Here is a 15,753-nt window from a genome sequence, read left to right as displayed (position 1 = left end):
AAAAAAAAAAAATTTAAGTCTCATTTTAAAAAAAAAACACCCAAAAAAGTTTTAAGTCCCCCACCTCCAGCACACACACTTATAGACATAAATATGTGTCAGGTATGCCTATGTGCAAAAACGATTAAGCCACGCGTTACATATCGCCGCAAACGTCGCAGTGAGAGCAATCATTCTAGGGCCATCAATCACCGATAACACCAAACTGATGAGCGGTAAAAGCTTTTAAAGCGTCGCCTATGGCCAATTTTAGGCATGGTAGTTTTTTGCGATTTTGTGGGCGCACGCAATTTTAAAACTTGACATGTGACATGGTATTTACCCGACGTGACTGCGTCTTATATTTTCCAAAAATGTAGGTAATAATAATTGTTTTATGACATAAACGTAGGGAAAACAGGTTTGTTTTTCCAAATTTTCGGTACTTTTTTCATTATATAGTAAAAAATAAAAACCGCAGTGGTGATTATATACCACCAACAGAAAGCTCTATCTGTCCCTATAAAATAGTATAAAATTAATTTCAGTACAGCTTTGCATGACGGAATAAATGTCAAAGTACAGCAGCGCTGAATACTGAAAAACGGCCTCAACAGGCAGGGGGTGTCAACCCCCCGGTCAGCAAGTGGTTAAGATATATTTTTAAGAGACCTGTATTAAGAGAAATACAGATGGTTTCATTGATCAGCTAACTGCACATATAACTCCAATCCAGGGAGTGATCAGCAAGTGCTGCACTGCTACAATTCATCGGAGCCCGGGAAGCACGGCGGGGGTGTCCGGCGGGGGGGCGGCCCCTTCTTCGGGACGCAGAAGCGATCTGGCGACAGGCAAGTCGCCAGGATCGCTTCTGTTGTAAAGCCGACAGTCGGCTCTACAAGTTTAAACAGACTCCCGGCGGCAAAAGTCGCCGGGAGTCTGTTTAAACAGCCCCGATGCTGGCGACGTACACTGTACGTCGTCAGTCACGAAGGGGTTAAAGAGTCATATTCCATGATTACAAGAATGCAAGCCAAACATATACAGTATATGCTCACTATTAAAAAAAATGGCAAACAAGGGGGGGGGGGCTGATTACCTTTGTGGACGTTCCAAAAATGTTTGATATAAAACTGGTAACGTGTGACAAGCACAATAGTGCTCTGCTATTCTTGAGGTCTTCCAATGCATCCAACATACTGGAGCTGGCATTCTGACAGAGCAAAGAAGCCAGTACCAGTGTAAGAGGTCAACAACAGCACCTCCATATTTTCTCAGAGCTTTTTATACACAGGCACTGTTCCATGTTCCCCTACGATACCTTTGAAACTGTTTAGCACAAGTAGGTACAATAAACCCTAAACAGGTCTTATGCCCATACATACAACACCTCGATGTGACTAGATATCTGGCTACAAGATCTCCCCGACGTGATGTTACTAAGCCCATTAAGCCATCAATGTCTTTTAGACCATATAAGGCAATTGTGCTATATGTGCCGATTTTCCACAAAAATATATAGACAATTTAGCTGCAACACCAAGACTCGTGCTGGACAATAAATGGCAACTATAGGAGGAAATAGAGAGAGTTGAACTGAAAAGCTGCAGTTCAGCAAAGGCAAACCCAGCAAGTAGCTAAAACTGGGTTTCATTAACAGATGAATAGAGATACTTAAGATATAATTGTAGATCTTCAGTTCTGGACACATGCAAAGCATTTATTTCATATTAAAACCGCATTATAATGAAGTTGGGGAAGGTGTGCAGATGCTTTTAATACTTACAAATGACTTGTTCATGGCACGCTTTACTTCATCAGTGCCATCTGAATAAATCTGCTGGAATAGTTTGTTCAGTGCAGCATCTCCCTCAAGATTTTCATTTTTCTCCTCCTCCTTGATTTCACCAACCAACTTGTCCCAATTCTTGGTATGGTGAGATGATGTTGGGTATTTGTGCAAAGAATCTGGGAACATAAGACAGCTGATTCATCAGAATACTGCACTGCAAACCCATGACAGGCAGGGATGTAAATAAGCAGTTTTTACTGTCATTAAGCCCATTTCATATCAAGCACCATTATGTTTTCCTTGTATAAAATAGCATTTTTGTCATACCAGTCAAATCAATTTCTAGGCTTACATCACAGAACACAGGGAGTTAATTCTTAAACCAATGGATTATGCAGCTACCTTCAGGTGATTGGACAGCAATTCAAAGCTGTAAGCACAGTCCTGTAAGAAGACCATACACCTATGGATTATCTGCAGATTTTCTATGGCCAGATGAAAACAATGAGACTCGGAGTCTTCAGAGACTGGACCACAGCTCTGAACCTAGAAAGCACTTCTGTGGCTAACTGACAATGTATACAAAGGTCTGGAATCTTTATTCAAGTGGGGTCTGGGTTAGGCCTCCAAAGACATTGCTGAGGACACACCGATCTGGAGAGATGCATAAAAAGCAAACTCCAGCAGTATATAGATGGAAGTCTTGACTGAGGAAAAAATCCATCCTCCTAGGACACGAACAGAAAACTGAAGCATAATGGGAGTTTGAGGGCTTATACTTGGCTGGCCAATGGAAGAGGGCAGTGTAACTCAGTAGTCTCTAAATAACTGAATCCTACGTCCCTTAATGAGCGAAAAAGAAATTATGTTTTAGTAAAAGCTAGCGGCCACTTTGAAGAATAAACTTATCAATGTGCTAGATGGATATCAAAATACTTAGTTATGTTAGCACTTACAGTGCTATTTATGCTGAGCACCATATTTATAGACTTTCATTATACTGACAAGTAAATAAGCAATTGAAATACCTGAATGATAGAACAATGTGTGTACGCTACCCTAGTTTTGCCAGCCTTAGTACTGTATACAAGGTAGCAATTTATTAAAGCTAAATCAGGCTCCGTAATATAGGTATAAGCCTTTTACTTGTACACCTAGGATGCAGCTATTGTTCTACAATGCCCTGAATGTGTACTAATAAGTGGGTTGTTTTACCAAGTCCTTTCCACTAAGGAAGGGAATCACTGTCATTCCATTCCAAAGACAACATTATATTCTGATGACTGTATAGTAATACAAGTGAATATAGTAGTCCAGGATTTGAACTCCTTTTCCTCATGTTTCTATTTATACTTTTCTGCACTTGCAGACCAATTAGCTCTGTAAAAGTGGCAGTGACAGGGTTGGGGCTGCCAGGGGTGCTACAAACAAATGCAGCAACAGTGTTCGATTTAAAGTGTATCTATAGCCAACAGATTTGTTTTAGTTTTGGATACAATGGGTAAGGATTAGAACTCAGATCAGGTTTTAATGCTGTTGGACGCTTCATTGGGAAGATGATTTAACTTCCTGTCTGGTAAAAAGGTTGCCCCAGTACAGGAAGTGAGGGAAAATCTATCCAACAGTATCAGAACATTAGTAGGGAAATGCTAGTACCACTGTCAGAATTTTTTTTATTGTTTCCCCATCACAGATTTTCCCTCACTTCCAGTCTGAAGAAAGCTCTCTAACAGAGCCCCAGGTAGCAGTAAAACCTGACAGGGGTTCTAAATAATAATAATAATAATAATAAGGATAGGTAATAGATATACAATTTAAACTGTCACTTTTGTTTCATCTGTATTTAAAAGTATAAATAAATAATAAAGGCATGGCAAACAAAAAAAAAAGGAATTTATATGCTGAATACTAAAATTCAATATATTAACCACAAAGTTACTGGAATATAAACACTTTCATGATGGTGTTCTTTTAATGTATCTCCTAAGATCTCCCTATAATGCTGCTAATGGATACAAGCTATAGTAGCTTAAGCCTAGTTCACACCAGATGCAGCTGCAATGCAGTTATGGTGTGAACTAGCCCTTAGGGTACGAGATTTGTTTTTGTTTTCTTTCTAGAAAGCAGATACAGCAAGTCTCAAAAAAGCACCAATTTAAAGGTGCTTTAGTTCCAGTTCCGTGCCTGCTTTCTGCTCAGCCAAAGAAAGCGAATATGTTCTTATATCTTAACTTCAAGCAAATATTTAAAAAAAAACAATGAATGCAATAAATGTAAAAAATACGGACATGTTCGAAAACCCGCCGAGCATCGTACGATGTTCGGCGGGTTTGTGGCATGTCCGTACGATAACAGCCGTACGGGCCGGTGAGCGCACACTGCCCGTTCGGCATTGCGGTCATCGGAAGCCCGCCCCTCAGGGGGCATGGCTTGCGATCATTGCAAGTATGATCTGCCTATGCAAGATAGGCAGATCGTACATTTTTTTAAGTACCTTACAACCATCGCAAGACAAAAGTCTTGCGATGGTTGTAAGGTGTGTGCCCAGCCTTAGACTGGAAGAGGGAAGGACAGCAATAGTAGTCAATCAAGTGTCCTGCAGTCTACATGTGCTTGCAGACATGCTGAGAGGAGGAGAGCACAGAGAGAAGACTTAATCAGTCTGTTGCTCATCCCCCTGCAGTAGGGGGAAAATGCCAGCTCACCAGGCTGTAAGTGCTGTTTATAAGGGCTGTGTATATCTCCGGAATGATTGGATAAATACAAATCCTTTTGCAGGTAAAACAGCTCTCATATATAGTATATGTATTTTAGTGTTTAGCTGGAAGCCAGCTTTAGCTATTTAAGGTCAAAGTGTGTGTAATTTAAACAGAACCTATGAGACTTAAAATTAAGGCAATCTCACAAAAGGAAGTTATTGCCTGCCCAAAAGTGCATTTCGCTAAAAGTAAAAACTTTTGTGCACGGATACTGATTTTGGTGTGTTTTAACAATTGAATTGTGTATTTTTATCGGTTTAATATTAATTTGAGAAACATTTGCGCAATTATCGCAGGGCCTACAAATTTAGTATCACCATCTTTTTATTCTACCGGGCCTGCACTTTCAGAAAATATATGGTTTGGGGGGTCTTTTACAAACGCTAGCAACGCAGCAGTTGAAAATCAAATCAATAGGAAAAAATTGCAGAAAATTCAAAAATGGCTTGGCCAGCTGATTTGAAAAATGTTCCGGAGGGCTTGGCAGCGAAAGGGTTAAGCATAATGCAATACATCATATAGAACAGATGTTACACTTGCAAAATCAGTTTCTCTATTTGCGCGCAAAGTCCTTTTTTTAGTATATCTTGCTATGCAATGCCATTTTTAGGTCATCTCACAATGTCTTCTTTTTTTTTTTCCTATGGATTTGTACTATCTCCAATATTTACTTTTGTTTGCAGCCCTTGATTTGTTCAGCAACACAGAACATCATGGCATAATACAATAACAATAAAGATAATTGTAATCTGCACATATAATGCATCAATGCAAAATGCATGTTAACGTAAAGAGACCCTATTGCTTTCAAACTACGGAAATTGGATGTCCCTGCACATATCTGCAGCAGCTTTCAGTATCCTCTGCTTTGCTGGAATGTCAGGCCATTCAAATCTGGATAAACTTTAGCACTTCCTCAATATGCTGAAGAGTTATTAACCCTCCCTCCGAACTCATACTGACCAGTGAGACTGCCTAATATATTGACAGGCAAGTAGGCATTTGTGGGGGAGGCTTAATGGCAAGACCCGACGCTAACCTCTGCCTGATCAGAATAGTTCAGTTTTGAAGCAAAGCATAATATACAGATAAGTGCAGGGACCTCCGGGCCCCCACCTCTACCCTATACGTAGCAGCTTGCAACAGACTTTGAGCTACCACACTAACTAAAAATTGGTCCATTTCCACTTCCTTTTCACCACGTGAACTGCAAGTCAGTGCCACAAAAAAGTGAGTCAGTGCCACACTGTCCTACAGTAAAAGGCAGTCAGATCAATCCCCTTTGACAAATGTGACAAAGCAATCAGTACTGTACCTTAAGCAGATAATTCTATAACTGGAAGCAGCAGAGCATCTCTGCACATGTAACAGTAGCTAGGCCCCCTCCATTCTTTTGGCCTCACACTTGCCGGTCAGGCTTTAAAATCATCATAGATATATTCTGGCTCCTGATTACTGGACTATATTTAGGGGGCCAGACAACAGCAGGCCTTGGATAAACAACGGCTGCAAAATGCATGCTGTAAGTGCACTATCATTCACAACTGACTTGTCCCCCAATGTCTGATGGATAAGGTTGTCTGTGTCTATGATCACTTAAAATACTGCGTGGAAATATCATACATACCTGGTGTGAAATGTTTTAATTGATAATCTGCTTGACCCTCTAGTTTATCCCATCGAACAGCTTCTGTCTTCTTCATTTTGATCTCAATCTAAAAGTACAAATACGTATTGAAACAGCATTCCATTACATAAGGGAGGTGAACATATAAGACTAGAGGAAATGAGTAGTGGTTGGGTCACATGAAACCAAGAAGAAGTTTGTATTAAGTTTTACTCATATGTTAGAGCACATAAATATCACATAATATACCACATAAACAGGAAAACCCTCAATAGCCAATGGTAAACAATTAAGCCATTACCTTCTACTTAAATCATCATCTCTAGTACCAAAACTAGTGTACAATAAAATTGCATGCATTTTTCTGGCTCGCTTTTCTCCATAAAGTGCAACGTTTTTCTGAGTCCTCCCCCTTTGTTCCCTCTATGATTTTGTTACAAGTATCAACCTTTATTTGCTGCAAAGGTAAAGAGAAAATCAGTCCACTGGTTTACATTTATGGATATCTGGGACAACTGTAAAAATAGAATGTTTGTACGAAAATCCTTTTCTTGGAGTATACAAGAAGTCGTGTAACCTTGGGGTTCTACTCCCATCTACAAGAGGATTGGACACCTGCAAATAAGAAAACATGTAGGCCAGCCCCGGGTGTAACCCCTACTACCAGCATGCCTCAGTTTTCTAGAAAAGCATTACTGACAGCATTGTAGTAAACAAAACATGCTGGGAGCTGTGTCCCTGAATGGACAAAGGATGTTATAGTGAATACAAATATCCTATTTTCATTTGAATCCGTTGAGGGACACCGACTAAAAGCAGTCTAATTGAGGTGTGGACACAGGCCCAACATAACAAAAACTGGGGACTGCCTACAGCTCAAAGAAGCATTTGAAGGACCTTACAACTCAAGCTGATATCAAATGAGGCAGAAACATCCACCTAGTAGAATTGTGAAGACCAGGTGGAAGCCTTGCAAACCTGGGAATGAGATGCTTAATGCTGAAACGCACAAGGGGCACTCACAGCACTATGGAAGTGCGCCTTAACAGAAAAGGGGGAACCCAATCCTGTTAGCCTGAACACTGTACACCTAGAAATGGGGGAACGCCAGACAGCAGCTTGTTTAAGGCTCGGTTTACACCTAAGCGTTGTGGAAACGAACGTCAAAACACGGGGGGAAAAAAATTTGCATTTTGAAGCATGTTCGCAAAAAATTACTTAATGGCACCCCAAATGAGGCCAGGAGTACGCACATCCCTCCTCTGCGTTTGCGCAATTTAAAATGCACAAAAAATGCAGAAGTGAAAAACTTAGAACGCATGTCGCAGATTTTGCTACATGCACTACTTTTCCACGTTTGTCATGCGTAATGGAATCTATTAAAATCAATGGGGATGTGCAAACACGGAGAACAAACGTGCATGAACGCACAAAAACAATACACTAGGTGTGAACCTGGGCATAGACTTTTGCTGACAGACTCTGCTTTCCACCTCTGCACTAGAATGGTTTTACTTACAGCTTTCAGAGATTGTAAAATACACCCCTCAAACCATACATACAATCTTTTAGATTGTAAGCCCTCACGTGCAGGGCCCTCCTTACCATCTTGTCTTGAATTGTGATTGTAATGTCTTCCTTATATTGTAAAGCGCTGCACAAACTGTTGGCGCTATACAGTATAAATCCTGTATAATAATAATACATTTTCTGAATGTGCAGGATCAATAACATAAAAAATGGTGCTACTGATTTTGCAAGTCCCATTATAATTGCATAAATGTTTATCATTTATAAATTATTAGTAGCACACAGAAAACCAGCATAACTTATATAACCCCTACTAAATCTAAAATACAAAACTATATTGAGTGAACTAATAACACATTTTTGTAAATTTTAAGTCATGCCTTTAAAAAAAAAAAAAAATGGTGGCGGCATATAGTTGAATGGATGTTATTTTAGAAAGTGAAAAAAGAAAGATTAAATCAAGCTCTGCAATGCTTAACATCACACTGCAATCTATGTGCACAATGCACACCAGCATTTATTTATTACATACTAAACAGACCCCTAATATTTCCCTTTGGTCCTCGATCTGCTCCCCTGCAGCTCCAGCGTTTATTAACACAGATCTCTACAGACTACATTTTTCATGCTTGGTTGTGATCACCTATTCATTTACTCAGAAGAGTCTACGGGACCCTTATCATAGGTTTATGGTTGCTAAAGCGACCAGGAGCTCACAGCAAAAGGCAGAAGGCAGCCAATGTAATTTATACTGGCCTGGCAAGCTGCAAGCACCTCTGTTTCCCCATATGCCATAATGTCTGTGGCAGGGAAAGGCATTAAAGTGACAGTCATCACTTCTATAATTATCTGTGATTACCATGCCAAACTAGAGCTGAGGGTGCATTAAAGAAGTCAAGGGTCATGAGAGAATAATGGAGGATGCATCACCAAGCTTTGCTCTTGAGAATGCTGGTTCCTTGGCTACCATGCTAATAAATAGGCTTCAATGCCCAATCGCAGCACCACTTTAGGGTTGGTAAAATACTTATTACTTGTAAATAAGTGGTTTAGTAATGTTTAATTAGCTTAATGCAGCCTGACATCTTGTCTGATTAGGGGCATAATGCTCTGGCATTTGATTTGTCAAGCCACACTGGGAACTGTATTGACTAACATGGTTCAAGCAGGCAGTACTCAAGTGTTTGCTTCTCAAAGTAGTGTGAAACATCTCTTAGATTATATACTTGGATACCTGTGGTGACTGGCTGCTACTGCAATCGGAGATCCAAGACATTGTGGTTTATGGATAGATTCAGAACTATCTACAATTAGTGCACTTTGTGCAATTCCTGATCATGTCTAGGGGCATTCTACATACTTGAGCACAATTTTTGATGGACATCATTGATTCTGCATGATCCCCTCCCTTTTAGATTGTAAGTTCTCACGGACAGGGCCCTCTTTAACCATTTTGTCTTGACTTGTATTGTAACTCTAATGTCCTCCTCATATTGTAAAGCGCTGTGCAAACTGTTGGCGCTATATAAATCCTGTATAATAATCCCTATATTATATTATGGTTCATGGAGTTGTGCTCTATTTCGTCTGTAGGGGTACACATGTTGTTGGATTTTTCATCTATGAAGCCAGTCAGCCCCATTTTGTCCATCTTGGAACAGGAGTCACCTCAGGAAGATTTGCCATCACTTCTTGTCCTGGTTACAAATTTTAGATTTTTTTTATAACTTTCTGTCCAAGTGACAATGGTAACAGAGATAATCGGAGAGGGTGAATCAAACCGGATTTCTAAACCTACTATGAACCTGTTGTTGACCAGTCAGGTATAAATCCTCCCACTCCCAGTATGCTTCAGTTTTTAGAAAAGCAGTAAATCGGAGTAAATCCCAAACATGGGGGGGTTGATTTTGGGCCCCGTGTCCTTTAATGAATTTCAAAAAATCTATTTCATGGTAAGTATAAAAATAGGATTGTTGACTTGCCATAGAGGGCCGCAAGCAGAGCACAGTACCAAAAGGTGACATTTCAGATTAACTTCGCCCCATCCATATGCATACTCAAAAAGAAAGGATGTCTCGGGACCTGGAGACCACTCTGCGGCTAACTGTTAAAGCGACACAAGGGTGCCACATACAGTATATTGCCCTTGTGTACAAGACTGTGGGGCAAATGCAGATGAGCTGTAGGTGAAGCAGAGGTTTGTTAGAAAGATTTAGTAGTGTTTCCAAATTTAAAACGAATCCTCACTAAAAGACAAACAATAAAAACCTTTGCTACAGATGTCATTGAGTTATGTTAACAGCAAAGCACTTGTCCTGCTATGCTTAACTGGCACTTAACATTTGTGTTGGCTTGTTTTTTGATGGTCCAGTGAAATGAAAATAAAATGTAGATATGAGTACTTTTCGCAACATGCAGCCCTTTTGAAAACAACATATTATCTTTTTCAAATGTAGAATATTGCAGAAAGTTTGGAGCATTAATTGATGGCCAACACGTTACAATACTCTACAATAGAATAATGAATGACACCGCATCCAGTGTGAACAAACCCTAAGGGCAAGAGCAGTATGTTTTCACACATCAACGGCTCCCTGATGTAGCGTTACCATACAACATCAATGGGAGGGGATATGGTACTCTACATACATTACAATGCTTGCTCTGTGCCTGTGAATTACTAGTCACAGGGCTCTATGGTTTTCTGTGGTCTGCACTATGGAATGTTGGTATGCTGGAAAACAAAAATGAAGGAAATGTGTTTATTTAGACTTGAGTGTGCATGATGCCCAAGGCTGCATCATCTTTCTCATTTTATTACAGACTTCTGATGAAAGGTTTGTCAGTTTAGGCTTCCATTAGCACCAGCTCTCCTTTACAAATTCCAAAATGGAAAGATGTGCAGATTAAAACATAGGGTGTGCACAATTGAGCTCTGCCTTGCAAACATTTAGAAGAACTAGTTTCCTGTTCTTGCATCAAGAACTGTGAAAGGGATATAAACAGGATTGCTTCCTATGACCACTATGTCCTAGTGAGCCGTACAGGCCCTTTAACAAGCAGACTATTGTACGCAGCAGTACTGACACAGGCACCTAGAAAGAACCAGTCTGCACTGAATTCTGCCCTTTACGAAAGCAAACATATCCCATCCACTCAGCTGCAGGTAATCTTTAGCAGTTCCAGCATTTCAGACTAGCTTGAATATTACTAAAGCTGCTTGTATGTGCCACACGTTCACGTGGGGATTCCTGTGTAAATAAAGACATCACCTTCACTCAGTCTGGAATTTATCAAGAAATTGCAATTCCAAACCTCTACTTGCTTCAACAAGAAACCATTTTTTCACTGTAAATCTTCATTACTGCAGCAAATCAAATTGGCTCATATTATAGAAAGGGTGAAATTGGTTAACCAGCAAAAGGGCTTGCCCTGGAAAAAAAAAAAAAAAAAAAGGCACCATCTGATATGTCCTATTCACACCTACCTGAGCATTTGTAACATTCACTTGTGTTTTTACATTTGTTTTGTGTTCATTGTCACACTTTTCATATTTTAGATACTCTCACATGGCTTCAAATTACTTTGTAAAATACCAAAATAAACAATTTGAGTTACAGTGTGGTTACATAGTTACATAGTATTTGAGGTTGAATAAAGACATAAGTCCATCAAGTCCAACCTATTGCGTGTATGGTCATATTGCTCTTTAAAAAACAACCTCGTGCAGAATAAAACATGACCCTTGCAGGGCCCCACTGCAAGGGTTAAGTACTCATTTTGGTCTAGGGGGTAAAATAAGAAAGATATAGTCATCCGATCCTCGGAAACACCTGACTGCTAGACTGGTCGCGGCAGCCTTTCTCCTCCTCCACTCAGGTGGCAGAATGTCACTCAGTGTCCTTACATATAAGACACTGTATTAGGACAGGTTCACACCATTTTCCGGACCAGAGCTGTTTTTATTTTGTTTTAAATTTAGCTTAAAATGGGCTTTCAGGTGCTTTCCAGTGCGTGTGCATGCGCTTTTGATGTTTTCATGCATTCCAGAGCAGACAAAATGAGACGAGCAGTATTTTCTGGTCTGGAACTGAATGCGCTGGTGTGAACAGAGGCCAGAAATAGCGTAGGGATACATTAGGATGCATTTTGGGCCCTGAAACAATCTGGTCTGGAGATGATCTGGATGTGGTGTGAACAGGTCCTTAGACATGACGACTCACGGATCCTTAGGGCACCTGAGCGGAGAGGGAAAGAGGTTGCGGGGACTGATTTAGCAACCAGGTGGGTCATCAGGGAGTATATCTTTTTATAATTTATACCCTAGACCAAAACGAGTACTTAACCCTCGCAGTGCGGGGTAGCCCCACTGCAAGGGTGAAGTTTTATTCTGCCAGGAGCTCTTCTTTGTAGAACAAATGCTGTCAGCATCTTGTCGAATAACCATTATCAGAGTTAAAAGAACACCAATCTGCAATTCACTTGTGCTAGTATTGCACATCTTCAGTAAAACTCCCATAACTTTCAATAAAAGCCCTACGGACATACATGTCTATGGATTTTACTCTGAAATAAGATCAATCAACTACCTGAGTTGTGTTTAAGAGTGTGCACCTGTAATGAACCGGCATGGCATGTACTCTATTAAAAATAACATCATTTATAAAACATTAGCATTACATTGTGTGTGTATGTAACTAAAAATATCACATATAAACGTTCTTATTATATTTTTGTCCATTTGCTGACACAAGCATTAACTGCATTAGTGGCAGCCTATTGCAAGAATGTGTTAAGGTCCCCAAAAGTCATTTTGATTAAATCTATCCATATTTCCCCCATTTCTGGTTGATGTAAACCAGCATCTCTTTTAGCTCTCTCTGTCTCACCAAGAATGACAATTGGTGAGATGTCTGCCATCCTTGAACTCACTGGGACCCACTGCATTGTAAGCTTATGCCTCAGGTGATGAGCAGAAGGAGGGAAAACGGTTGAACACCTCCTTCCCTCAGTGAGAGCTGATAAGCCTGGAAGGTAGTACATGACGGGGGACTTTAAATGAAGGAACAAAAAAAACAGGGGAAAAATGCAAACTGCGTGATGTAAATCAGTCCTCCGATTACACCAGCTGTTGCATATTATGGAAATTTGTTCAAAAATCAACTGGAGAGAGGGACAGCAAAACTGAGCTATAAAAGAAAGACATGATAAGTGCTACCTGCTAAATTATTTGCTCTGCTAAGATATAAATAAATCAATAGACAGCAACAAAATTGACACAAAAATTACCATAATAAATCATAGAAAGCCAACCATTTACTTGTAAATAAAGCATCACCCACACATGCCATTCTCTTGTTTTATTCAACTATCATTATCACTTAAAGCAGTGGCGCTCAGCTGACAGCCCAGGGGCTACAAGGTAAATCTGTCGGAAATAAATTTTCATTCTCTCCTTCAAAATATTTCATCAAGGGTGGAGCTGTCAGGGAGCGAGCTTGGAGCGGTGACTACTTTACAACACACACAGGGACCATGGGGAACAAAAGCAGCCACCTTCCTGAAGGAAGGAGAGTGTCAGCACCATTTCAGAGATGATTTTAGGATCTACAGCCGAGTGACACACAAATAAGGTCCGGTACTGTTAATAGTTCAGGCACTTGAATGCATTCTTAAGCTTTAACTTCTGAGTTTAGTGTCACTTTAAGTCTAATTACATTTTCTGCACGTACAGAATAATACCTTTTGATCTCGCCAGAATTTCACTGCCCATGTATCTTCCTGTGTACTGTAATTCACAACATATAGCCCCAAACATGTGCAATCTGAAAATCACCTCACCCCCTCTTAGTATTCAATAATTACACAAAATATAGAACTTGGGGTTTAAAGAGGCACACACCATTGCGTAAGTTTATAAAATACATATAATTTATTCAGAGTACACAAAGTTGTAGAACAGTTGTTGACATACAGATTAAAACCCTAACAAAATCAAAATCCCTTGCTTCCTTGTTGAGCAGCCAGAGTACATACAAATACCATAGTAGGAAACCATGAATATTGTCCGTAATTCATCTTTATCCTTCTCAATATATGATCAGTCCAACAATATTTCTCTGGCTTACGTTTTCAAGTAGGGATGTCCCGATACCAGCATCGGAATCGGGCCCGATACAAGGCATTCTTGTACTTGTCAAAATGCCCCGATGCCCAGCGCCGAAGCTTGTGCTTATATATACACACACAGCACATACCTCCACTACACTCCAGCAATAGAGTTACAATTCTCCTCTGCTAAAATGAATGGGTTAAATCATGATCCATAGTACAGAACATGTAGTTGTACTATGGATCATTTAAAGTCACTTGTCCCTTTAAGAAAAAGTATCGGTAATTGGTATCGGCAAGTACATGAGGGGAAGTACTTATACTTGTACTTGGGCCTGAAAAAGTGGCATCGGACATCCCTATTTTCAAGGATTTTGTCCCAACGCGTTTCGCTTATGCACTTCTTCTGGGGACCTAGGGGTGGCCAATCTAATATAAATACATAATTACTTACTACTCAAAATACTTTATAAATTATTTTCAACATATTCAAAAACATTATTGAATCGAGAATGTGATAGTGTGCCGCTATATACCTTTTTGAATATGTTTTGTATGAATTTATATAGTTTTTTGAGTAGATAATAGACTCCATAGACAAAGTATAGGTTGTAGATTCTTTTGGGCATCTAGCAACCTCTCCAAATTTCAGTACAAAGATCTCTCTTCTACTACAATTATTTACGCTATAATATCAATTGGAAACTACTACTCTACAGAAGCCTCTGTCCTATTTCTACTCTATTTTTCATGCTCTGCACTCCTTCCATGGGGCTTCCTCTATCTCAATTTACTTCACTTTGGATTTCCAAGAAGTGTCCTATACACTTAACCAGTTGACATCCGCGGTGTTAAACCCCCCTTCCCATCCAGGCCATTTTTCAGTATTCAGAGCTGCGGTACTTTGACTGACATTTATTCCGTCATGCAACGCTGTACTGAAATGAATTTTATACCCTTTTTTGGGGACAGATAGAGCTTTCTTTTGGTGGTATTTATTCACCACTGGGGGTTTTATTTTTTTACTATATTAAGGAAAAATTACCGAAATTTAAAAAAAAAAACAGTTTCCCCTATATTAAATGATAAAACATTTATTATTACCCAATTTTTTGGTAAAATATAAAAGATGGGGTCACGTCGGGTAAAAAGACACTAAACATGTCAAGCCTTAAAATTGCGTGCGCGCGCGAAACCTCAAAAAACGATAATACCCAAAATTGGCCATAGGCGACGCTTTAAAAGCTGTTACCGCTCATCAGTTTAGTGTTATCAGTGATTGATGGCCCTAAAATGATTGCTCTCACTGCGACGTTCGCGGCGATATGTAACATGTGTAGCGCAATTGTAATTTTTGCGCGCTGGGGCACCGGACGCGTATTTACGTTTATAGGCGCGTAAACGTGGGGGTGGGGGAGTTAAACATTTTGGGGGGGTTTTTTCCCCTTTTTTTATATGTGGCTTTTATTTTATTTTATTTTTTTATGTGTTACTTTTCTTTTTTTTTATTTATATATTTTTTTTTGCACTTATTGTTATTGCTATTATATAGGGGGATAACAACCCCCTATATAATAGCAAAGGCACACTGACAGGTCCTCTTTATGGAGATATTAGGGGTCTCTAGGACCCCTAATATCACCTGTGGACCCCAAAAGAAGCTGATGAAGCAGAGATCTGCTTCATCAGCTTTATTTCTCTGGCTATAGCAGCCAGATGACTGACAGGTGAATGCAGAAGTGATGTAATACACATCACTTCTGCATTCACAGCCCAGAGGGAAATCAGCATGTTATCAAAAAAACGAGCACATATAGACGATCGGCGGGCTATGTAGCCGCCGATCGTCTATATGTGAAACACCCGGTAACGTGTGTTTGCATTGGTCTGGTCTTTTCTGCCCGTGCGTGCCAGCTAGGGGGCGCGCGCGAGCAGAAAAAAAAATGCCGCCTGGG

At 39.9% G+C, this 15,753-nt stretch overlaps 1 protein-coding gene across 1 annotated transcript in view; it reads right to left on the bottom strand.

Moving 5' to 3' along the window:
• The window catches only part of SUGT1 (SGT1 homolog, MIS12 kinetochore complex assembly cochaperone), an 88,813-nt gene that overhangs the window by 4,657 nt on the left and 68,403 nt on the right, over positions 1-15,753 (bottom strand). The window contains exons 11-12 of the mRNA XM_018560475.1: positions 6,158-6,245; positions 1,766-1,947 (exon numbers count right to left, since the gene is read on the bottom strand). Coding sequence (XP_018415977.1) covers positions 1,766-1,947; positions 6,158-6,245 — 270 coding nt within the window. The remainder of the gene's footprint in view (positions 1-1,765; positions 1,948-6,157; positions 6,246-15,753) is intronic.

Source organism: Nanorana parkeri, unplaced genomic scaffold, assembly GCF_000935625.1.
Source record: "Nanorana parkeri isolate BGI_ZX_2015 unplaced genomic scaffold, ASM93562v1 scaffold457, whole genome shotgun sequence".
In the NCBI taxonomy this organism is placed as follows: Eukaryota; Metazoa; Chordata; class Amphibia; order Anura; family Dicroglossidae; genus Nanorana; species Nanorana parkeri.
This window is presented reverse-complemented; position numbering and strand designations above follow the sequence as displayed.